This window comes from Larimichthys crocea, chromosome IX (genome assembly GCF_000972845.2).
Source record: "Larimichthys crocea isolate SSNF chromosome IX, L_crocea_2.0, whole genome shotgun sequence".
Lineage (NCBI taxonomy): Eukaryota > Metazoa > Chordata > Actinopteri > Sciaenidae > Larimichthys > Larimichthys crocea.
Genome location: NC_040019.1, coordinates 10,209,138 through 10,235,491, shown reverse-complemented (window position 1 = coordinate 10,235,491; position 26,354 = coordinate 10,209,138). Strand labels below are relative to the sequence as shown.

General features: G+C 41.2%; 1 protein-coding gene across 10 annotated transcripts in view; it reads right to left on the bottom strand.

The window, feature by feature from the left end:
• Positions 1-24,506, bottom strand: part of nacc2 (NACC family member 2) — a 30,496-nt gene extending 5,990 nt beyond the window's left edge. Inside the window, exons 1-7 of one of the 10 annotated variants that reach the window (XM_027281950.1) lie at positions 6,091-6,913; positions 4,965-5,005; positions 4,663-4,844; positions 3,788-4,543; positions 1,917-2,093; positions 368-473; positions 25-122 (exon numbers count right to left, since the gene is read on the bottom strand). In XM_027281950.1, the coding sequence (XP_027137751.1) occupies positions 25-122; positions 368-473; positions 1,917-2,093; positions 3,788-4,543; positions 4,663-4,774 (1,249 nt within the window). In that variant the 5' untranslated portion in view covers positions 4,775-4,844; positions 4,965-5,005; positions 6,091-6,913. Of the gene's footprint in view, positions 1-24; positions 123-367; positions 474-1,916; positions 2,094-3,787; positions 4,544-4,662; positions 5,006-5,519; positions 6,039-6,090; positions 6,914-24,354 lie in introns of those variants that run through there. The other 9 variants (XM_010752214.3, XM_019276285.2, XM_010752209.3 and 6 more) reach the window with 9 other exon arrangements.
• Between the last annotated feature and the right edge of the window lie 1,848 nt (positions 24,507-26,354).

The window sequence follows — 26,354 nt, the reverse complement described above, 5'->3', positions numbered from 1 at the left end:
AGATGAATTGGACAATAAACCTACGTTTGACAGCGTTGAGGACCCTGCTGTCCAGGGGTTTCCTACTGGGGTCACTAGTGGAGGAACGGATACCTGTCCCACAGCTATTGGCTAAAGTGTTTCTGTAGGGATACAGAGTCAACACCAGGGGGCAGAGTCAGCAACAGGCATATACAGTGCATAAACATGAGAGCACACACAACTAACCGCATTGCACAACATGGCCACAGATGGAGTGTGAAAGTTGGTTTGTGACAACAGCGGTAGTGCTGAAGTCACATACACAGGACTCTAATCTTACAGTAGGCCTTTAAAGACCGAACACAAACTGTTCTGCTCAGTTGTGCATGCATGCCTTTATACTCACCTATCAAAGAACGTGGCTAGCAGACGGCGGAGCAAGACTTTGTGTTTGATACCAGCACATAGATGACAGTTCATCAGCTGGCCTCGAGTCATGAACACCTGTGTACCTGGTGTAGCATAAAAAAAAAAGAGGATTTGCTGAGAAAGCTGCTCATATTACAGCCCATTTCCTGTCTTTGAAGACTCTTGAGGTTTGTCATTTCTTTCTTCGGCCCAATTTACAGTCTTCATCTTTTATTCTTTTTGCTACCTTTGCTATTTACTCCATGTTCAAGGAGACCTCTAATGGACTTGAACAAAGCTTCATTTGTTCAGAAAATCAGACTGAGCAACTGAAGTTGAAGGCCATATAAACATCGAACTATTAAATTACTTGAGCTTAAAACCATCTCTTGCACATTCATGTGCATGTTTTTGTGCCTTACATGCAGACTACACAACTAAATTACAGGTTTCCACTGTGCTCCATTCTGTTTTTAACTCAATTATATTACAATTTGATTGAACCTGAGGAAGTTTTTTAACTGATTACTGACTACAGCTTGCATCTGTGTTTGTCATTGTGTTCAGCTGTGCCTGTGTGTAAAAGTACACTGGGTGATATTCAGATTCTCAGATTATTTTGTCTGTAAAAATCTGTAAAAATTCAATGCTAAATTGGTTAAACTTTTTGCCATGCCCCATTGTAGGAATTATACTTGAACGGCACCTGGTCTCTTTCAAATTCTGTGGCCTGACTGCCAAGAGCTGTATCTGGCAGAGTTCATATTTTATCTCATCATACCAAAAAATCTTTTTCCTTCTGCTCTCGGAGGCCTGTAAGGGCCATTTGGCAAACTCCTGGCAGGCTGTCGTATGCTTTTTACTCCAGAGTGACTTCTGTCTAGTCACTCTACCATAAAGGCCTGATTGATGAGTACTGCAGAGATGGTTGTCCTTCTGTCACAGTCTTCAATCTCTGCAGAGAAACTCTGCAGCTTCGTTCTGTCCCTTTCAGATCAATACAGTGACGTGGCTCAAAACCCCTACGGTTTAGCCAATCAGAATATGGGTGGGTGAGACAAAACAGTGTTTACATTAGGGATTAGAGTTGTTGCCTCATGTTACTGTCAAATTTAGGGTTAGGTTGCTGTGACCAGAGATTAACCTCTGACAACAGTCTCATATGGGTCAAACACAGGTTGAATACATGAGTCTCCTGCATAAAATGAATATTAGTAAGTGTCACTGGGTTGTGAGTAACCTCCCCAATCAATGGCCTCTTATCTCAGTCACTGCCTAAGCATTTGGCCAGCTTTAGGTGAGGGCTTGATTTTAAAGCCTTTCCATTTAACAATATTGGACTTCTCTACACTTTAGAATTTATCAGTCGAAATTAATTCAGCGTTCAATTAAATTTTTTCCAACTATTTATATTAAATGTGCAAATGGGTGGCGGTATGATTACTTTCCAGACTCACTGCACACAAGTTATTCTCTGTATGTGATAAAATGTGAGCGAGTAAAGTGTGTGTGTGAGTAGAAGTGTGTTTATGTGTGTGTGTGCCTACCAGCTACCAATTCCAGCTTCTCCCCAGGGTCCCCCTCAGAGTAGAGCTTAGGGTGGCAGCGGTAGCCTATCTGGCTGATGAGGCTTGCAGGCAGCGCCACCAGGTCCCTGCGGATCAGCACACAGTTGCGGTTCTCCAAGGCCAAGGGCACCGCTGCCATCTCTGGCTTGTCCTGGACTGATGATAGCAAGTGAGAACAGAAAGAGTTCAGAAAGCTTAAAAAAAAAAAAAAAGCTAAGAGAGTTTTGTGTTACAGCGTTCAATAGAAACAGATAAATCTATACGCGTCCATGTATTTATATCTATACGCGTCCATGTATTTATAGGACTATAAATACATTGTTACACTATCATCCATACCCTCTGTGCCCCCAGTTTAGACGGAGGCTACAAAATCTAATTAATAGAGCAGGTTGGTGTAATCTCATACAAGTTTGTTGTGTTTCATAAATGTTTTAGAGCATTGCAGATGTATCCCAGATAAGTCACGATGCCGCGTCAGCAACTTGACTTTTAGAGGGGGGACAGATCCAAAGCTGGGTGTTAGGTTCTTTCTCACAAAATTGTATCCCCTAACCTCTGAGATGACTTGCGAGTGTATGCACGTGCACGCACATCCTGTGCACACACGTGCAAACACACGCACTTGTGCACATGCACACACACACACATACACTTAGAGAACGGGGAGAAATGAATCCAGTAATTGCCACACACATGCACGTTGTGTAACCAGAAAGGTGTGGATTAATGCATTTGCATGTGCACGCACACCTAGCCACACACACACACACGCACGCACACACACACAGGAAAGATGTGCATGGTTCTCAAATATCCCACAATGTCACCCTGGGGTGCTCTGACTGATTGCAGATAGAGTGGATTTCATAAATATCTGAAACTCTAGAATTTGACAAACCTGTGTGATGCCTTTGAGCTGCAGGATGCTAAGAATGATGAAAAGGGTGTGTGTGTGTGTGTGTGTGTGTGTGTGCCCGTGAAGTTAACAGTGTCCACCATTTGTGTCCAGTCTGTGCGTTCACATATGAATGCAAATGCAAGTGAATCTATGCCTGCATGCATGTGTAGGCAAATCTGCACTAGGACAAATGTACAGTAGAAAACCACAACAAAACACAGCACAGACCAGCTGTTGTAGCTATGATAAGGAGTGTGTTGCTGGTCACGATGCACTCCAATCATAACTCCATAAAGCTATCTTTATGCTGAGAGAACCCCCCACACACACTGGAGGCACAACATCCTGCGCTTTCAAGATGCGCAGGATACATGATTTATGAAAGATTAAATAATGTAACTTGGATGAAATGAATGTGCATCTGTTTTTTTTCCACAATATATGACACGTCTGGACCAGGAGAAACTATGTTCTAAAAACACTGCATTTATGGTTATACATTTCTGCAAGTCATGCCCAGTTTTACTTTTAGATCTGTCTGATATCAAATGAATTTCCTCCATCTGAGCCAAGGGCAATTGAGAAAGTAATTCACTTACTCAGATCTTACATGACTGGAAAGATAAAACTGACGCAGGTTTGCCATTCAGATTGTCTTGTTAGATGACAAGTTTTTCCTCTAAACTACTTTAATTTACTGGAGTTAAGAATATTCCACTACACTAACTTTTATAGCATGTATTTCTTATTTTGAGTGTGCCGTCAGATAAAAATGGAATATTAGTTTTTGTCTATAACTGAGGACATACTGTATTTTTAGAAGTTTTACTGATGGAAAATACTTCAGAGTAGAGTGCTCTCCACCAAAGACCAAATGGTTTTTCAAATACACCTAATCACATAAATCTTCACAAAGATCTCATAAATGTATGAATATAACAATACTCACTCCCGTAGGGGTTAGCTGAACGTCCATAGAGATGACTGTAGGCATCCTCTGTGATCCCATCATAGGGCTCTTCTTCAAACTCTTCATCTTCATTCTGGTAGGACGTAGGACTGTCTGTGGTTGGCAGGCTGGATGCTCCAGGGCTGGACCTTTCAACTCCTCCTCCTGCTCCACCTCCACCGGCCCCGTGAAGGTGGTAGGAAGGCATACCAGGGATGGTGGCCCCACCAGCCGTTGAGTAAAACAGCGAACTAGCCCTCGCCAGTCGACTCCCCAACTCCGAAGACGAAATCTTGCTTTGTGTCGAGGGTATTGTCAGAGGCGTCGGGTCCCCTTCTAGTTTGATTTTACGTTGCGGCATGAGTAAGGATGGAGACCACCCTGGGGTTCCCAAAAGGGCAGCCACTGCTAGTCCGTTACCATTATTACAAGGACTCTGTGGCTCGGATCCGGTTTCCTCTAAAGACCCTGCTGTTTGCGAGTCACAGTGAGGTGAGTTCGCCTTGAACATTAGGTCCATGCCTCTTTCAACTATATGCTGAATTTGGAGGTAGCCAGCTGTGTACATGACCACCAGCTGTTCACTAGCTGCCATTGTGAGTTTCCCTGTATAGCAGAAAGTGAGGATCTGCTCAAAGCAAGCAGGTGTGACTGAGGAGGGCAACTCAAACTGGGTCTTGGTGGAGCTGCTGAAGAGGTCACGAAAGTAGAGGCTGCTGGCAGCCAAAACGGCCCGGTGGGCTTTGAAAGCCTGACCTGGTTCATAGAAATAACAGAGAACAGAAAAAAGTGAGAATATTGATTACATTTTTTTGTGTATAATTTCTCAAGTTCTGTAACAAAGATAAAACCACCAGGTTTTCCTACAAACCAACCTTTGACCAGGATGGATACATCGCAGTAGTGTCCCAGCAGGCGCTGCTCATTCAGGGAGCCCAAAACTGTGGCTCCAAAGTTCGGGATCTCCACATGGAGCAGCTGGGACATGTTGGCCGCAGAGGAAGAGGAAGATGGGGTTTTAGATATTCACTGCAGACTCCGCCACTGAGAGAGGCATCTATTAAAAAAAAAGAAAGTAAGAAGGAAAGAAGAAAGCATGGAGAACGCGTTGGAGAAGACAAATGCAGTGATGAAGAAAGGAGTGAATAGAAAATGCGTGAAAGATGAAAAGACATGCCACAGGGAGGTAGAGAAGCGAGAAGGGAAAATTGAGAGAATCTTAAAGGAGGCAAAGAACAAGATTGAAAATAGAGTTGAGATAAAGTGAGAAAATGAATACAGTTGAGGGAGAAGTGAGAGGTGTGTGAAAGAGAGATGGATATGCAGAGATAGTGGGTGAGAGAGTAGAGGCAGGAGAGAGAAAGGAGGAGTCAAATCAGTCGACCAAAAGAAAAAAAAAAAAAAGAATACAGTGCCGAGCGAGCCTACTGTACATGAGAACATTGTGAAATACCTTAGGGCTATGTTGTTTTACATGACTTAAATTCCAAGAACTTTGGACTCATTCCACCTATAGCATTTAATGCATCAAAACATTTGCATGGACTTGTAATTCTGCCTCGACAACTTTTCTCAGTGAGGAAACCATGCTGGATACAACCAGTTTTTCATGTCATAGTTTAGAGATACTCCTTGATTTTGCTGACTGTATACCTTTGTCAGCATTTGTCCTCTTTCTAAACTACAAAACAACTCATGTCACACACACACACACACACAATTTCATATTTACTTTAACAGCTCCCTTTTGTCTCCTTCTCGGTAGCATTCTCCAGGCATATTTGCACCTTCTTTCCTACCCTGTGAACCTTGTGTCATTGTTTTTTTTTTCTCCCCACCAACCCACACATACACACACACACACACTAACACACATACGTATAAGCACAAGTTTCATTATTAAGCAATGCTGCAGAACAGTTTCCAGGAATACAAACTGAAAAAAAAATGTCACCGCCTCTCTTACACACACACACACACACACACACACACACACACACACACACACACACACACACACACTCTCTCTCTCTCTCTCTTTCTGTCTCTCCCACTTTATGCACTCCATACAGACAAACATGCCTCTGGTTGACTTACATAAAAGTGTGCGTGTGCACACACACACACACACACAGTACTATATAAATATATACAGTACAGTCTGCATAAGGAAATTATTGTGTAGCGTGGCACGCAAGCTCTCACCTGGAGAAACCAGCACACGACTTTCCTCTACTAACAGTCTCTCACACACACACAAATGCACACATGCACAAATGTAGAAGAAAAAAAAAAGCGCTCACTGTTATCCCAGACAGTTCTGACCTGTGTAAGCCAGTCTTCTGGTTAAAACACACCATGGAGCCTTGGGCACACACAAACACACCAGCAGCAGCAGTCAGGACCAGGACAGAAGAGGAGTAGTTAGAGATGGAAGGAGAGCACTCTGATGTACTCCGTCTGGTCGACTCTCTCTTTTCACTTAAAGTGTCATTCCCACTGTCTCAAAGATGATTCTCTCTGCTGTCTGACTTTTCCTTGTCTGTCTTCACCCAGTCTTCTTCTTCTTCTTCTTTTACCTCTATATCCTCCAAAGCCCCATTCTCTCTGCTCACTGTCTGTTCTAGCGCTGTCTCAAAGCCTCCCTCTGCCTCCCTGTCATTATCTCTCTCTGTTTCTCTCCCCTCTCTCTATTCTCCAAGGGTTGAATTCAACAAGTGCCGCTGTAGAGAGAGAGAGACAGAGAGATAGAGAGAGAGAAAGAGAGAGAGAGAGAGAGAGAGCGCGAGAGAAGAGGGGGAGAAAGAGAATGGGGAGAGAGAGAGAGAGAAAGAAAGCAGAGCAGAGCGAATCAATGATGAAAGGAGTGGGAGGCTCAGTTGTGTGCGTGTGTGTGCATGTGTCTGCGCGCGTGTGTCTGATCAATGCAGTATCTATACGTCGCAGGGAGTGGGAGGGAGAGAAAAACACAGGCTACAGTTACAGACGGAGACAGAGACTGGGCAGAGCTAGAGAGAAGCAGAGGAGGGAGGGAGGGAGGGGAGAGTTGAGACAGAGAGAAAGTCATTTGAGGACAGTACGAGTAGAGAAAGACAATTAGGTTGAAGCAACTTCTGCCACTTGCCCCTGGACACAGATGCCTATATGGTCTACCAGAACGAGGAGGAGAGTGACTAAGACAAAAGAGAAATGAGAAAAAGCGTACAGAGGTCACAGCCACTATTAATTAATTAGACATCGAATAGTGAAACTTCTGAAATCCCTGTTTGACGCAATTCTGGAGAGAATGCGTCAGTCTTGGTAAAGCTTTACTAAACTGGAAGCTTTAATATACACGATGCAGTAATCCTCTTATCCTCACAATTGTAGAATTTAAAAAAAAAAAAGGTCAGTCAAGAACTCGGTAATTTCAAGGTATTTCCCATTTTTTCTTATAATCTGTGGAAGACAATAGTTAAAAAAAAAAAACTAAACAAAAGAGGTTTTACTTTTTGAGCAAGTGTTGTGTGTTTTCTCTGAATCATGCAAGGACCTCTCTGCCAAACACCTACACACACACAAGCGGAGAGAAGTTCTGTCTTCACGCAAGACTATTTTGTGTTTTCTACACGAATTGATAAATTAAAATGATTAATTTTTACGCCTCCACTGTGGTGGCTCGGCTTATTCAGGTGACATTTCTGTGTTTTTCTGTTTAGTTTTTTTTTTGACCGGCACATTTTGAAGGCCTCTTTAAATGTTGCTTGATGCGGATGAGGGAGGACAGGAGCCACATGTCACAGGCTGTGACAGGCAAGGAAAGATAAAAAAAAAGACAACAGCTAAGAGAGAGGAGAACTTCCAGAAAGATGCGTGCGGGAGGATAAGAATGTTAAAATTGCTGTGACAGATGAGTACGTTTATACGGTTTATACAGTATGTGTGAACACATGACACACACACACACACACAAATAAATGTGTGGTATGTGAGAGCACAAACACAATAGAGGAAGCTCTTTGACCTCTGCGCTCCATTCTGGTCGTTGAGAGATTAAGATGGTAAATATTTCAGTAAATGATTTCAAAATCTTTCTTTTTTTTACCTCACAGTGCACATTGTGTAAAATAAATAAATAAAAAAATAAATAGAAAAGCTGATGCAGATCATTTTTAATCTGAGCGTGTCCCCAGAAAGTAACCAGACACATTGCGCTTCATTTTTTTTTTTGCCAAAGAAACCTCAAGTGGAGAAAGTTGTGCTAAACTGAGCAAACTTTTACTCTTCAGTCACAGCGGAAATATGAAAGAGAGGATATCACAAAGCGTTGAATACAGTGAGTCAGACTTTGGTTTAGAGAGCTTTGCCCCAGCAGTGTGATATCTGCACGGCACATATAGGCACACATGAGTGAGCACACACAAAAAGCACAGTGTAACGCAGGAGACACAAATCCGCAAATACACTAATGCAAATAGACATATACACACACTCATCCTGTTCTCTCTCTCTCTCTCTCTCTCACACGCACGCACACACACACACGGCAACACACAGTCAGGTAATCTCTCTGTGCACACTCAGCAATACACATTCTGTTTGTTTGTCTGTCTGTCTGTCCCTCTGTGAACCAGCTACACTGCTTGTCCATCGGTCCGTCCGTCAGTTATTGTGACTATTGTGTCCTTACATCGCCTCTTGCTTCTCCCCGCTCCCTTTTTCCTCTATCCTTCCCGCCCTGCATACCACATACCCACTGTCGCTCTGCCAATTAATGCACACAGGGCTGCATTGCAGTGAGGTTGGCGCGTGCCACGGCAGCAAGCACAGTACAGAGTCTACAGACATGCATGTACGTGCCAGCCGGGCAGAGCGAGAGGGAGGAGGGAGGGAGGGAGCGAGGGAGGGAGGGAGGGAGGAGGAGAAGGGTGGGCTGGGTGGGGGTGGCAGAGGGGAGGAGGGGGGTGGTGAGGGAAAAAAGAGGAAGAGGGAGGGGGAGAGAAAGAGCAAAGGAGAGTGAACGGAGAATATGTTGAGTCAGGCAGACAGGACGGCGGTGTGCCACACTGCACACATACACACAGAGACACAGCAGCAAGTAAATGTATGCACGAATGAATATGAAACATATATGTGTACATTATGTGCATCGAGTACATTATGACGGTTAAGTGCACACACATTCACATAGACATATAAAAGCGCACTCATATATATATAAATATACACACACACACACACACACACACAGAAACATGCGCACGGAAATTGCTGCCTCCTCCTGCCTGCATTAAATATAGACTTTGCACATCCCCGATAAAAAAAAAAAATATAAGGTATGAACTCCCTCAACTTGTTTGCCTAACAAGTGATTATGTGTGTGTGTGTGTGTGCATGCCTCTCTGCTGCTTGTGTCCTCATTTCCTCCTGTGTGTGTTTGCATTTCCATGTCAAAGTTTCTCGCATACCAAGGCGTGTTTTATAATCATCGTTATATACCCGCCTGTGACTTTTGGCACTCTATGTTCGGCATGTGTGTGTGCGTGTGTGCATGTGTGTGTGTGTGTGTGTGTGTGTATGCACCCGGCATAGTTTGTGAGCTGATATATGAGATTTGAATGCTGTTCTGATTGCTGTTGTCTGCTTTGTTGGAATGTGTTACATCCATTTTAATCAAGGATTCATACCTACGCAGTGTTATTAACTGTAGCAGCAGGTCCAGGCATATTTGAATAATATGAAGAAATGAGACGATTCGCCAGATGGCACACAAACACACACACACACACGCATACACACACACACACATGCATACACACAGATTTAATTACTACTTATACTGCAGCTACCTACCAAATGACAATAGAGTAACATTTAAACATAAAACCATAAAAGTCATACACAGATATGATTCATGCACTCGCCATTTAGTACTTTACGCAATAGTTCATGTAAATTTACTCCTAACGTTAAGTTGGTGGCAACTTTTATTAAAGATGCAGATTGTAAAAATCGAATTAACCAACAGATATATTAAGAAAACAAATACAGATAAGCGATAACATTAATGAATATCTCAGTTTAAGTGCATCAATCCACCGAAAAAAGCAAAGAAAAAGAAAATTTTGGAAGGAGCTGAAGAGGAACAGTTCCTTCCCTTCTTGCTTATGTTGCCTCTATACAATCTCAATATGAACAGTCCCCTCGTTATAAATATTCAGATCCTGCAGTTGTTCTCATGTCTAAAGTGTACCAGACAACAGATTCTATCCACGTTGAGACGGCAACGCTCCCTGGCAACAGTTCTACCAATCGGGACTGAGCGGGTGTCTGCCTGAGACTGTCTGAGTATCATTATGGGATGTCGAGAGAGGGAGCGAGAGAGAGAGAAAGAGTGAGAGAGGCTGCTTATCACTGCTTATAATGCAACATCATTCTCTGTGTATAGACCCCGCTGGGTTAAGTTGTCTGCACATAGTCAGGATCAAAATCATCTTTTCTTTAGGAGAGAGAAAAAAAAAATCTCCCAATGATTCATGCAGTTATGTAACAAACAGACAACTATAAAATGATTTGTTGTGGGCTGAATATTGTCTGGTATCTTTCCACTTGTATTCACTCAATATGCACCAATAACTCGTGGTCTGGTTTAACTAATGGCACAATGCTGCCTGTGGCAATATAAAGATGACAATGTGAACATAATGTCATGTAAAATACTACTGTGGAACTGGGTGGCGACCTCAAACCTATGTCATAATAACTTTCTCTCACATCTGTGTCTGCTGATTAAGTTCTTCTGCTGGCTTACTTCTAACAGTACGAGCACTTAAAGAGCGTTCTGGGGTCTTGGACTGTCCTGTAAGCTGATTAATTTGTCTGTTTATAACTTACGGTTATATGTAACATTAAGATGGCTGTCAGCCCTTCATTTAAAGCTGCTATAATCAATATTTTCATGATAACTTTGGTTTGAAAGACTATCTGGGACGTGAAAGTGATGGTTCGTAGTGACAAACTGACTAAGGATTAGCGCCCAACTCTGTAGTTCCCCTCAGCTCTATGGAGCTTTATAGCTTCTTTTACCGCATTCTTTATGTAATTTTTTTATGCCCTATCACATATTGTACTGGTCATGGCAGATGGCTGTCCATCATGAGACAGGTCTTGCCTCTTAAAGAAAGTTTTCCCTTGCCACTGTCATGACAAGTGTTTGCTCATGGTGGAAACTGCTGGCTCTCTGTGATTGATATTATCGTTACAAGTCTACGATCTAGACCTGCTGCATATGGAAAGTGTCATGAGATAACTTCTGTTATGATTTGGCATTGCTGCTACTGTAGTTATTGGTCATCATTTATTTCCCCTAAAATCTAACTGTCTCACAGGCTCACTTGCCACATGTGCAAAATGAACCACCATTTGCACACACGTATACATATGTAAATGTGCAGCAGCTTTGTAGAGGAAGACAGCACTGCAGCCAGTTATTGACTATGAACGCCTATTGCACATAAAACTCTGACAATTCACGGTAGTTGGGGACTTTATCAAACATTAAGTTGTGACAGAAAACTCCTGTAACAGTGAGCTACCTGTCAGTTTAGCTTGTCATCACAGTGATGTGCGTGAGAAAAAAAAAACCTGACAGTGAAAGACAGAGGAAGAGCATGTACGTGTGTGTGTGTGTGTGTGTGTGTGTGCATGTGCGGCTGTGTGTGCGTGTGTACGAGAGTGATCCTCCTGAGGCAAAGGCATTGCTAATGAACCCCAAGTAGCTGTGGGAGGTAAACAAACAAACACAAGCAGCGGCTACTACATCGCACAAACTCTGGTGACTAGGACATCGGGATGGCTGCATACAATCTTAAACAGAAATAAATCAATCCACGCACTCCTGAACATACATGAAGACTTTTGGGTTTTACAGTTAAAAGCTGAAGACGCAGAGAGATAGGGGAGGGAAATTAAACGAAGAGATGTGAAAAGAAAGAGTGGAATATATGAGATAGACGAACAAAAGGAGAGAGGACAGAGAGAGGGAGTGTGTGTGAAAGATGCAAATAGAAAAGAACAAAAGTTGACAAAGCACAGTCACATGGAGAAGGGAGAGAGGAATAGGAAAATTAGGCTGAGTGATGGAGAAAGGTAAAGCTCAAAAAGGAGTTCTGGACGAGGAGAAAAACTCTGGGAGCCAAAAAAGTAAAAAAAAATATATATATATAAATAAATAAAAAGAGGTCCAAAAAGAAATGCTGCAGGAAAAAAAAAGAAAAAAGATTAGAGCCCGACAGATACTGGATTTTTTGGGGGCCGATATTAGAAAGTAAAAACTACCAATATTCATATCTTCTGATATTTTATCTATATAAATGAACATTTTACAATTGTCACTCAAGCGTGGTTATCGAAGATGAAGTAACGGCAGAATATTTTACAATTTTACACTCAACTTTATCACCCAAAATGACATAACTTCATAGCTTCACTCAGAATGTAATACTACATGAAAGAAGGCTTAAGTTTTTTGCATGATGTCTTTCATACCGACGCATATCAGACAACATATTCGTCGATACTGATATATCTGTTGCAGGCCAATAAAAAAAAAATCAGCCTACCAATATATTGGTCAAGCTCTAAAAGAAAATCAAAATGCTATTAAATAAAACAGACCTGATTGGTTGTACCAATGATATTCTCATTCAAAACTCGATCAGAATGGGAAATAAGTTAGTGCGTGGTGTGATTTAATTTCATTTCATTTGGCTTCTGCTTTTCATAAAAAAGGCACCAGACGAAGCAACGTGACATCAACCAACTGACGCTATGTGTCACAGCTGGTTATGCAAGACAACAGGGACAGGACCCCAAAGCAGACAGAGAAGCAGCAGGATGACTTCATTGATTTATTAATGGAATAGCTTACTGGTGGGTACAGGTAGGCACGTGCAGGTCCGGGTTAACATATAGCTTATAGACCCTCAAACACAACAGCACAGGACAAGAAATGAACTGATGGGAAGAGTGACCGAAAATTAGCTGGTTAAAAGCTGGAGGACTGATGAGAAAACTTGAGACAGGTGAGCAGGTGGACAGGGAAGACTGGGCAACTGCAGAGCTGATGAGAAGTGGGAACAGGTGAGTATAAGGGTGGGGCAGTCCGGTGATGGGGAAAGCAGGGAAAATCCGAGGGCATCTGGTGGACAGGAAGAGAATGGCAGTGGTTTGAGGAAGTGGGAATGTGGCTGGGCAGAGAGTTATAGTGTGACATTTTGTGCTAATCAAAAGAGATTACATCTTGGCACGCAAAAAATGTCAGCTCTCATTAAGAGACTTTCCAAACTGTCATTTTCTGGGAAAGAAAATCCTCCTATATGACAGAAAAAGAGAAGAGAATACGGTATATACATGAGAACAACTGGGAAAGTGTTAAGGAACACATTTTTATTGTGGTAATACTAAGCTCATATTGCAGAACGGGGGTCGTTCCAGTATATAGCAACACATAAATGTTACGTTATGTCAGGCCCAAGACTCACGCAAGACTGAGATATTTTGGACAAACATTGACACAAGAGTAAAAATCCCCCTGATTTCCAACTTAAAAGGAAACGACGTAAGCAGCACAGGAACAAAAGGAGGGAAGAGAGAGGAAGAGAGAGTCCACCACGAGAAGAAATGATTCAGGAGGCATCAGGAGAATGAATGTGTGTATGTTCAGCAGCAGCATTTGCGTGCGTACACAAGAATGCAGCATACTGCGCCATGACTGCCATGTGATATCTCTTTTTTTGGGACAGTTTCTTACTAATGAATCCTCTACACTGGCATCAGCTCGCAGCTGCCATGTGACTAGTGGGTGTCCAAAATACAACACAGAACTGTACATTTTCCGTGAGCCTAAGGGATCTAATTTAATGCTGGCTGGCACTAATCTACTGCCAGCAAAGTATCAGTTTGTGATTGTGATTTTGATGGTGATGAGATTTTTTCTTCTTCTCACTTTTGCTTGTTTTTTTTTTTTCAAAGATCATCGTGATGTTACATGAAAAGAAATGGTCATTGAAGGGCAAAGTGATAATAGTGTCAGATTTTGGTATGCATGGCATCTTAAATTTCAGTTTAAATGAACTGATTGAAAATGATTGTCCAGAAGAAAGAGGAAGGGGTGTTGGTCTCAAGCAGCAACTAAACTATAAACTACAAAGTTACACACATGTGAACAGATAACTGTTCATCTCCATAAAAGTTAACTTCACTTGAAACAAACGACACTTGCCCTTGGCATCAAAATAGCGGTGTTGTACTCCTGCCTTGTGACTCTGCTTTGACAGAGACATCGATTAAACACTCAGAAGCTTTTGTGGCATCTCCCTACAAACTGTGATTGTGCCATAGCAGGGAGTGTACTGGTTTAAGAAGGAGCTAATTGGCTGTAGTTGATGCTTGCCTTTAGAGCACCATGATAATTTATTCTTGCAAGTACAATTACAAAGCAGGTGTGTCACTGCTGTGCTAGCGCTCCTGGCCACAAGACATCTGATACTCAAGTATGCTAAAACACTGTGGATTTGTGCAGTTGCTTGCACTTTGTTTCAAAAGCACAGGGCCCTAAAGTCTCATTGATATTCTCCTTAACGTGACCTTCATCTGCAGAAAACAGGGAGCATGAGATGGCCTGCTGAGTGTCACACAAAGAAGGACTACAATTAGGTTAGATTTTCACAGGATGTCTGTATGTTTACGAGTGTATGTGCATCAGTGGTGTCACTCCTTATGCATTTGTTCCAAACATGATTTGATTTTCATGGTACACGAGACAGTAAAATGGGGAGGAAATGGATGAATCAGTATGAAATGAAAGCGAATCGGCGGTAATCCTGCTTACGCATATACTACACGGAAAAAAAGGAGTGAATGGAGTGGGTGAAAAAATATGCAGATGATGGATTTGAATTTGAAAACAGTTATCCTATTATCTCAGCCATAATAAAGACATCTTGTGGAGTTTACCTATTACTGAGATGAGGCCTAATAAACTCACTGAGTGTATATGCTTAAAACGTTAAACTCCTGATTTGTTGTTGCTTGAAGTTATCTTCTTCACTGCATTGGTTTGTGCACTGTGATTTTTTTCTTTGTGCATTACTACCACTGTAGATAGCAGATCAAGCCATAACCTCTGTGGCTGAAACCAACGCAGTGAAAAAACTGCATCTTTTTCATACAGCCACTTGAGGCCAGCTATATATATATATTAAAATGCTTTGTTTTGGTCACTACAGCTAATCTGTAATATCCCTGTTTATACCAGCTGTGGTCATGAACACACTCTGATCTATATGACAACTCTTTAGAAACCTGTGTGTGACATCACAGATACTACGTCCATGTTTATACAGTATGTGTACCAGATGCGCTCCGCCTGCTCGGGGTCCTACATTTACAGATGATTGGCTGTACAGCCCGATCTGTATTGCACATGTGCAACTCAACAGAGATGTGAAAAAAGCGAGACGGCTCACTCATTTGCTACTTCTATCATCAGCTCCAGAAAAACTGACCTGGTTAATTCAGAATGTTCTTGATTAGGACGTTTTAAAACAAGTTTTAATGTCCTCTGGGTGCAGTCTAAGTGTACATGGTGACTCAAAGAACATCACAGAGATATGAGTTTAGCTAACGTTAGCAAAGGTGGCGCCAAAGTTTTTGGTCTAAATGTGACCTTAGCTAATACCGAGAAGTAAGCAATCGTTACATAAAAAGAATAATGATGACGGTAACGGAAGTAGCTAATGAGTGAGCATCTTGACTCTTTCTTATCTTAGGTGATGTATAGCCAGTTACAATGTGTTAATGTTAGGTGTGGCGCCCACACGAATGATACAACCAACAACGCAACTTGTCAAAATCTCTACATGGTACCTCATAGGGAAAAAAATAAATGAAAAACATTTTAGGTGTTTGCCATAGTAACAAAAACTCTTCCATTCATATCTCACTGCAGTCTTTTGTCTTGGTAGATATGTCAGTCAACACTGTGATCTTTTGAAGATTCTTAGTCACCCAGGGCAACTGCTATCTAGCCGATTGGGTTTGCTGTTTTAGACTCATCCAAGGAGCTTCATCGGTTCTGTACTGACTGGTGGGTGATTCCCATGCATTTAAACCTCAAACAGTTTTTCTGAGGGGGTTTTAAGGTGATAACGAACAAACAATCCAATCCAATTCAAGCATTCTTGAATGCCAAAATGCAAGTCACCTGAAATTACCTGTACTGGGTGTTTTCTTTGAGAGAATCACTAGCTGTTACTTGCTATCCAGCAGAATATTGTAAAATGTTGCTAACATTGTTAGAAAGGCTGGTAGAAAGTTCCAATGCTTGTAATTGCTCAAGCGCAGCGCTGTACATCAGACTAAATGGCTTTACAAGTTCTAGCCTTTTCTAATTTATGCTGAAGAAACTCTCCTGGGAAAAAACAACAGTGCAGACTGTTTAAACACCGTTTTATTACCTTCTGTCATGTCTCTTATTTACCTATATAGACTTGAAATATGAACGTGTCTAAATGGGTTGAACTTTATTTAGATTTGTTTGTATCTTTCCACCTGTAAGAAACACATCACATGCTGCAATGCTATTTCTAGGAAAAGGTGTATAGGTATTGGAAGTGTTGGAAGAATGTGACCGGTGATGTCTGTAGCTATTCATCCAAGAACAATTAAAAATGGCAGATAATGGCAAGAGTGTCAATCAAACAGGGGCACGCACGATGAGAGGAATTTAAAAAACACATGAAATTATGTGTGTGTGTGGGGGGTGGGGGGGTGGCATAATGACAACAAAAAAAAAAAGAAGAGATTTTCCAGTGCATATAGCGCCAGAAAAGAATGAGTGACAGGAAGAGAGTGACACAGAAGTAGAGAGAGGGCGGAGATGTGAAGAGAATAATCATGCCATTTTGATCACTGTCGTTTCTGAGCTGAGTGTTCGGCAATGACACATACGTGACATCAGAGCGGTCCAACATGACCGCCAGAGGAGCCCAGTGCGATGCATAAATGAGGACACATCTTTCAGCATCAGTGCCCCACTGTCTACAGACAGGCATACACAAACACACACCCACACACCCACACAAAGACATACAGAGAGAAAGAGAGCAGTGCCCACATCGACTGTACGTTTTTCAATTACAGCAGACAGAATGCTTTAATTCATTCTCTTGCACGGGAAAAAAAATAAATAAAAAATCAGTAGGGGAACGAAATGCTGTTTGATATTACGATCAGGGTAGGTGAATCAAAAGAATGTCTCATGACATGCGGCAAAGATTTTCCACGATAAAAATCATAATGTTGTCTTGTGTTATAAGAGGCGGTTTGTACAACCGTTGCATGGCAGTATATACACATTTATTTTGAGTGCGTATATGCCACCAACAGACCCCCACCCACACACACACACACACACATTACTGTGACCTAAGAATCCTTCAGTCAGCAATAGACTAAGCTAGCATGCATGTGCTCAAATAACATGTCACCTTGGTTAACCTCGTCCCACTGGTTAAAACACCATAGCTGACCTATGTGAACGGAGCTTGTTTATCCGCCTTACAACATATGCAGCACTCTCACACAGCAGCTAAAACATGTGGAATTTCCACACACATAAGTATAAGACGGGAATGTTTACACTACTCTATAGTGTTTCCAGGAACAGACCAGTTGTAATCCACACTTGCGTGACTTTAAGTCCTCGCCTTTGCATGATCCTGTACAAAGGTATCAAAGCTATAATAGTCCTCGTTGTAGAGATAACATTATTACTTTAAAAGGGGCTGTCAGTTCATTTTGCTTTATAGCAGGGCTATATATATGTACCAATACTGCTGATGGACTGACAATATAGAGCAATAGTGAAAGTTTCAAAGAGGCTTTTAATCAATTATGATTTTTTTTTTATATGTTAGAGCAACAATTCTACATTTATGAAACTCACTTTAAAGATCCAGTGTGTTAAACAACACTTTGTTTTTTTTCTTTTGTTTTTTGTTACCTGAGGACGCGGCTACTCTTCCGCTATCCGCTATGTTGCAACCGCAATGTTTCTACAGTAGCACAGAAGTGACAAACTAAACGCTGGCTCTAAACGGGGCTTTTCACACTTTTTTTTCACACTTTTCAAAGCTACCATTGTTTCCCCCCCAATGGAAAGGAGATCAACAGCCACATTTGTAGAGTAAATATGAAGCTACCATCAGCAACCGGTTAGCTTAGCTTAGCATAAAGACTGGAAACAGGGGGAAACTGTTAGCCTGGCTTTGTCCAAAGGTTAACAAAATCTGGTAACCAGCACCTTTGAAGCGCACTGATAATATCTATAAATATATATTATATTAGTTTTTATTATATTATACTTATGTATATTATGATTATAAAACAATAATCAATAATAAGGTAAAAACAACAAGGAACTATGTGCAAGACTATTTCTTGGCTAGGAGCAGTGACTTCGTGGAGTACTGTCGCTGCAAGGTTGTTAGTTAACCAGCACATTTTGTACAGATGAAGCAAAAGGTTGTTAGTTAACCAGCACATTTTGTACAGATGAAGCAAATAAGACATATAACGTATTGTTTAAAGTTGCAGGGTGATATTTTTTGTTAGTTTTAATCGCTGCCTGGCTATCTGGTTCCCCAAATCTTTATGCTATACGCGTTAACCGTCTCCTGGTCGTAGCTACATACTGAACAAACAGACACAAGACTCTAAATCTTGGCACTGAACCCTAAACCCTGAATAAAAGTCTTTATTGCTAATATTTTATAAGAATTACAGCACAAAAACACATCAGGGAACTATGAAGTTAATTGTTGCCATCAGCGGAGCTTTCTGGCATTTAAATATATAATACAAAACAATAAATGTCAGGACAAAAATTTCAAGGTAGAGTGGCTTCCACCTTCTGCGGGGAAGACAACTATAATGAAAGCATCAGGTAGGTAATGCTGTGATTTAGCAGTAATCGCTAACGCATGTTAGCTGTGGAAATGCAACCGGTGGGGGGGCTGTGTTAGTGAAAACTACCCGCCTCAGATTCCTGTCTTTTTCCACTGGCCCCTGGCAGCATTCTGCCAGGGTGTTAGGACATGAAGAGCACATACAGGACAGGTCATCGCCACAGAAAAGAGGTCGGCCTATTTGCTTTCCTCACTTATTACCTTATGCACTAATTAGTGAGCTTTTGTTTACTGGCAGGAGTCTTGAGTGAGGCTTGAAGTTTGCAGCAATTTAATTATGTACAGCACACAGCGAAAGAGCATGGAAAATTGAGGTGGGCTGCGAGGATAAATGCCATCCACAGTGCTCTCTCTCTCTCTCTCACGCGTGCACGCTCTCTCTCTTTCTGTCTACTGCCTGTCTTCTGAGCGGGTGTGTGTGTGTGTGTGTGTGTGTGTGTGTGTGTGTGTGTGTATCTGCATGATTCTGTGGGCTTTATTTATGTGTTTGTGTGTGTGTTTGTGCATGTCTCTGTGCGTCATCCCCCGAATTATAGGTTTGACTTTCACAGTAAATCTAATGTCCCCTACACTGAAACTCAAAGGATCCCAGTAAAATTGTTCTAAACCTACTCAGGCTACCGTCTTCAGTTTCAGAGGAGCTTCTGCAGAGATAAGAATAGTTAAAAAGTTGATTGAAGCCCACATATTTTTCTCTAGAGATTTGATTGAATGGCAGTGATCTTATGGTTGTGAGCCCTGAGAGGCTGTAAATTAAATGTACAAAAGGCGGAGTCCAACCGAGGTTCCCAAAACTGGAGAAACAAGAAGTGACAGGTAATAGTAGGAATGATTACACAAGTATGAATAACTTTTGAGAATTGCTACTAATGCATATTACACTAACAAGTGAAATCAGCTTTCTATCAGGCCATATAACCTTCATGAATTTTTAATGTGCCAACGCCACAAATACCATCAAAATAGCTTTGTCTATGAAGTATCTAAAATCTAATTTTCCATCCCGTTTAAGAACGCGATCTCATGATTATATCATCCTCGTCATACGTCTCGGCACTCGGTAATTCTGTGCTACGGCTACGTGCTTCTATTCATGCTGAAAATACTTGGAACAATCAAATGTGCACAGGCTCCCTTTCTTTTTTTTTCTTCTTTTTTTTCTACTCACAGCACAAATGCACAGACATACACAAGCACACACACACACGCACACACACAGACACACATACTCACAAACACAGGCACGACATTCATGCCATGTGATCTTGCTAGGCATTATGCCAACGGCCAAACATGTCACTTACCAGAAATCTCTCTGAGACAGAGTGAGATAGAGAGAGAGAAAAAGAGAGAGGGAGGGAGAGATTCTGCACATTTGCCAGTTTGTGAGAGCTTCTTGTCAAATGTAAGTACAGTACATACACAGGGAACATGGAATTTAGCTGCTAGAGTTATCTGCAATGTAGGCCTACTGTGGTGTGGGGGCTGTCGATTCTGAGAAAAAAAGCAGACACGTGATCTTTGAGATCTAATGTGGAATTGTTCTGAGGAACATGCCATGTTTACTGTTCATTGTCTAAATTCTTGGAAGGCTTCCTGAAAAGCACGTAGCGAGCCAAAAGCAGACCAAATCAGTTACATTTCAAGATTCCTAATGGCTTTTGCTGATCCTCTCATTTGCTCCCTCATTATTTTTCCCACTTTTCTGCATTTCAGCATGTACATAAATGAGCTGTACCTGCGTGTTTGTGCACAATTTGTACTCTAATGTATCAGAAAACTTAGATCCATGGCTCTGTTGTTATCTCTGTGTGTACGGACTACAAGCCACTGAAGTAATAAGATATTCATTTTAAAGTCTATGTTTTACTTAATCCTCGAGTCTGTGTTCTCCTCGCATGAGTCTGAAGGTAAAGTATAGGAGGAATTGACAAGAGCTAGTTGTGACTTCCAAGAAAAAACCCCACAATATTGCATATTAAACAAAATGAATGCCCAACCCACCTTTGTGGCTTTGGCAATTACCTTTCACGCCAAAAACAAACAATGTCACACCAGACAAACATCTTCTGGTGCCAGCTTACACAAAGGCCTACTGTATATAACGTAACAACTGAACAGCTAATCTCTCTGTTTGCTTTATTACTCTCCTCTTTACCAACATTTTTACCATCGATTCAGGTGGGAAATGTCAACTACCAGCTACTGTGTATCAGTTGGAAGACAGACCACCGGAACCTCGGTCATTTGGACGTAATTTAGTTTATCTAAAGTAAGCAGTGCGGCCAAATTCACCCATGTAGCAGTCAATCTGATTTGATGCAACTCGCAACTTAATTTTGGCTTTAATAGGAAAATATGTGGACAAGGCGAGGTCACCGGGGCCTCTAGCTTTGTTTGCTATTCATCTGCATTTCAGGAGTTTATAACCCACACACGGAGATGAGTGGATACTTTAGATCCCCTGCAGATAAACCCAGTAGTGTTTGTGTCTTTCAAATCTTTTGTACGGCGGACATCAAAGTCATTTCACATTTACAGACTTAGCGGGATAGCGGGAACTTATACTGAACTCTCCTATTGACACATCTATCAAGAAAGTGTTTTACTTTCCCTCAGTCTCTCTGTGAAATAGTTTAAGTGTGCAAAATGCCGCGAGAGGAAAAAAAAAAACATGACAGTTGACAATTTGACATTTGAGTGTTGGCCAATCAGAACCAATTATAACCAACCAACAGTTAAGTATAATTGGAAAGGATTTCAATTGCCACCACTTCCAAGGAAAAAACCACCATGACACCTAAACAATCAACTCCTGTTGACTGGCGTGCGGCCGATTTTATCCAGAAAATGTAGATAAAATCTTAATTCGCTTCAAGTATAATATATCATTGGTATCTTCAACAGCTGTCATATTATATGATTTCTTGACGGATATCTGTGCTGGAAAGACATTTCTCTTCACAGTTAACTGTTTGAATTTCAGTTCCATTAATGGCAAACCAACAAGCCTGAACACTGTTTGTTTGTTTTTTAATCCATCAGGGTTTAACTAGAACAGGCTCTCAAGACTAATGTAAGAGAATATAATGTATGACTGGTGCCCCGTATCACATACCATCAGCAATGACTCATTAGTGTCTCAGGAAGGGAAAATCATACACACGTAAACACACTTCCCACATGAGTATACACGCATATACAGTACAAAGAAAAGGGTGCTCTCTTCTTTGTACTGAGGGCACACACGCACAGAGCAAATGAAGCAGGAACAAAAAGAAGTTTCCAGGTTTTAAATGTAGTTTGGATGAATAAATGTTTTTTTTTTTTATAAAGCAACTCTAAGTTTGAAGTATCAGTGGCATGCGGTTTTACTCGTCTACCTTGTATGTTACAAATCTGTGGAGGAATGTTATAGGTTGTAGCCTGAAGCTACTTTTTTTTTTTTTTTTCACAGCGTGTTGAGACGACATCAGCCCTTCATTTATAGGTCTAACAAGAAATGAGGCAAGACCCTCGATGAGGCAAGATACTCTCGCTCCGTCTTTGTATTTTCACCCTTCTCTCTCAGTCAGTATCCGCATCAGTTGCATTTGAAACCGTGTTGTCGTTCTCTCTCCTTGACACTCCCCACTTGCACGTAGCCCCGGGCCCCCTTGTGGAATGCTGTATAGTGTGAGGCCTATGGAGGAAGGGCATCCCGGGACACAGCAAGAGTGCACACACGTACACACACACACACAAGCTCACCGACACACGCAAAAGACGCACACACAGACAAATACAGCTGTTGAGAGCCATCACAATTCTTTGGCGGACGTCCAAGTCAAAGACGAGTGGTGTTGGAAGGCCTCCGTTTAGAGAGAAAGAGAAAAAAAAAAAGACGTCCTACATTTTCCATGTATGTTGTGTTAAACTCTGAAGATAGAAACTTGGCAGCACTACCCCCTTTACCCCGAACTGATTTCCACGTACTGGGAGGAGGAGGAGGGGGTGGTGGTGTCATAAACTACCTTGATAAAAGCTGTCTTTGTGTTGCCTTAGGGCAGACAGGTACATCTATGGATACAAACTATTCATATATATTCAGAAGGTAAGTAAAATTCATCTTGTTCCCCCTCTACTCCCCCCCCATGATATTTTTGACACAGTAGAAGCAGAAACAGATGGCCACTAAAACACTCAAAGACTCTGAAGTGGGATTCAAAACTGTAAAATGACACAACTTAAATGATTCAGAAGACTCAAAGCTTTAAGCTTGTGACCTGCACAACACCTGCTACAAGTTACACACACTGGGTTGTTTACCACATGACAAAGACAAAGAAGTAAACCGCAACGAACTTGCAAATATCTGGGATTTTTTTGTCATAGTCATCTTGAGAGAATAAAAAAAAAAAAAAAAAAAAAAAAAAAATTCACACAGGGCTTGACGGCGGACTAGAAAATAAGAATGAGAGGGAAGGAAAGTGACAGGAAATGAAGAAAATTGCCACAACCTACACCATGCCGGCTAGCCACACACTGCACCCATGTACACACATACGCACACACAGGAGAAAGGGGTGGGGGTGTTACATGTATAGCTCCTGCAGGGTTCAGGTAAGGTAAACAGAGCCACAACTGACTTCAGCGGATTAACTGTATTTTTTTATTTCATCTTGATATTGCAGTCAGTCTGACTTTACCTAAACTTATTTAACACCACGAATTGAAGTTTCTTGATTTATTTTGCTTCACATAGACTATACTATAAACATATTTACAGCTGCTGATGCAATCAATTATGACTCTTACAGACATTTTAGTGTATATATCTTGAACTAAAAGTGAGGGAAATGCTTATGACTGAGGATTTGAGCTCCTATTATTATGATCACTTGTGAAATAATGACCCTGACAACAGCAGCCACTTACATTTGTGTCAAATATTCCTTGCAGCTACCATGCAACATATAGCCCAGCACTACAATGGATGCATTATGGGTGGAGATTTTTTTTTCTTTTTTTTTTTTTTTTTGTTTAGACTTCATCATGACGCAAGACCGATAATATCATGCCACTTTCTCTCACTCATACACTAATGCCAACACTATTCTCTGTGGTTTATGTGTTCAAAAGTGATGCCCAACATCCTAATTAGACTACAATTTGAGATGATTAAAAAAAAAAAAAAAACCTCAAATGTTTATCAGATCTGATTAAATTCTCCTAGTGGCGCGTGGTAGTACACTTCAGCTGGGATCACCCACCATCCTCCGGCGATCAAAAAAAATAAAAAGAAAGAAAGAAATCTTTCACATTTTCGTGCTGTTACTTGCATGAAAGTTGAAGTGTGTGAACTTAGTTTTAGCTGCTTTTTTTATTCTAAATTAACTCTAGGTGCTGTAATGTCAGCACATTGTCTCGGGTCTGCAGTTGCCTTTAAAGAAGGAGAAGCGAGGGAATAATGCATCGTATTAAAAAAAAAAAAAAAAAAAAAAAAAAAAAACCTATGCGTCATACAAATCAGGCACTGTAAACATCAAGCCAAGACAGAGGGGGGGGGGATATACTTACCCGAGGATATGTCGCTATTCCATAAACTGCGGCTGTCCGCTGGCGCAGATGTGGCAGGCTCTCTCTCCCTCTTCTCTTCGGATAACCTATAAAGTTTGCGGGGTGTTTCAAAAAAAAAAAAAAAAAAAAAAAAAGCAGGCCCCGGTTTCCCCCTCGTCCGCTGGCCACTCTATCACTCTCGTCCTATCTTGGCCGTCGTCCCCCATCTCTCTATCCCACTTCTCTTCTTTCTCTCTCTGCCTTTTGCAGGAGTGAACGCCGCTCACATGAACAGTATACGGACCCAAAGCAGCCTGAAATCAGCACCACCGGCAAAGAGTTTCTTTTAAAGACACAGACATTTTTACTCCGGACCTGCCAGGTTTACTGTAGGACACTGTCCTACTGTAGTCTACGCGTCAGCAGTGTTTCGGTCATATCGTGCCGCCTTACGGACACATGAACTCGCTGCACTCTGCGGGCTTAAAGGTGCAGACTACTGTAGGTGAAACAAAAAGCACACACCGGCGAGTTAACCTGCTGCCAAAAAAATAAACAACAACCTGTGTATAATGTGATGAAAATACAATAATAAAGGGAGCAGCGTTTTGGTACACAAGTACGACGGAGGGTGCTTTGTTGTTGCTCCTAAATAAAAAAATGTACATGTGGTGGTTACCTCACGGGTCCTTTACGTGATGACAGCTGAGGCTACATGATGCGCATGTGTGCTATTCTGCTAAATTATAAGCGCCAACTGCTGGCGGTGGTGACCTCAAGTCAACTTTTCTTTACTGCAGGGCAGGCATACAATATGACAGAGCCACAGCTCACTAAATCACAGCCAGGGTCAAACGAGTCAGGGTGAAAGATAATCTCCATCACATCTTTCAGTATAATAGATATATATATATATATTATAATATATATATATATATATATATTATAATATATAATATATATAATATATAATGCAACTTCTACCCATGATTCATGCCTGCTTCATGCCTTCATACGTATGTGCATATGTTATATCCACAATAAGTGGTGGGAAGTAACTACAGAAGTATAATTTTGAGGTACTTGTGCATTTCATTCAATCAGTCAAAATCAATGATGATATTTTATTGATCTGAAATCAATGAAATTGACAACCTACCCCAGCAGTATGATAAACAGAAGTATAAATAACCCCCCCACCTGTACCTGTGAAGTGATTTATTTAGAAATAATGAAGTAATACATTATTCTGCCATTCTGCATAATAAGTAGTTTTAATTTGTCAGATGCTTTGTCCGTTGATATAATATGCTAAATGCATTATTTCTTTTTTTTTAAATTATTATTATGAACTTTTATTCAATCGTGACAGCTGAAGAGTGACAGGAAGTTAGGGAGAGAGAAAGAGGTGATGCCATAGTCTGGGCCACTGTGGCAAGGCCTGAGACTTTTGTACAATGGGGCTCTACCAGGTAAGCTATTAAAGCACCTGGCCTTATTTGCTTACCATGGTATTGCTACTTTAACTTAAGTAAAGACTTCTTCCACCTCTGCCCACAGTACATTTACATCTACCTAGAGCCGCATGTACCCAGAGGTGGAAGGATTTGATTACTTTATAAAGGCCTGACAATATAAAAGCAGTTAAGCAAAAATAAAATAAATGTTTCCCTAATTATCTTGTGACCCCTAACTAGCAAGTACAGCCTTCGAATTAATGTTGGGTAAAGACAACAGTGGCAGTTAAATTCAAAGTAACAGTGCGTGGGTTTTTTGTTGCATGGAGTGGTTTAAGTTCTGCATTGCAATCTCTTCACCTCATCCTCGCCACGCTGGCGTGAAAGAGAAACGACAGTAGCAAAACACATGAAAGACGCTACCAGTGTTTAGTTTTAACTGTAGAAACATGGCAGACTCCAACTGAAAATACAAGGCTCATTTTAAAGTAACAAAAACAAAAAAAAGATTCTTATTTTCAGGTCACTTTACACTAATGAAAACATAGGTATGCATAATATATT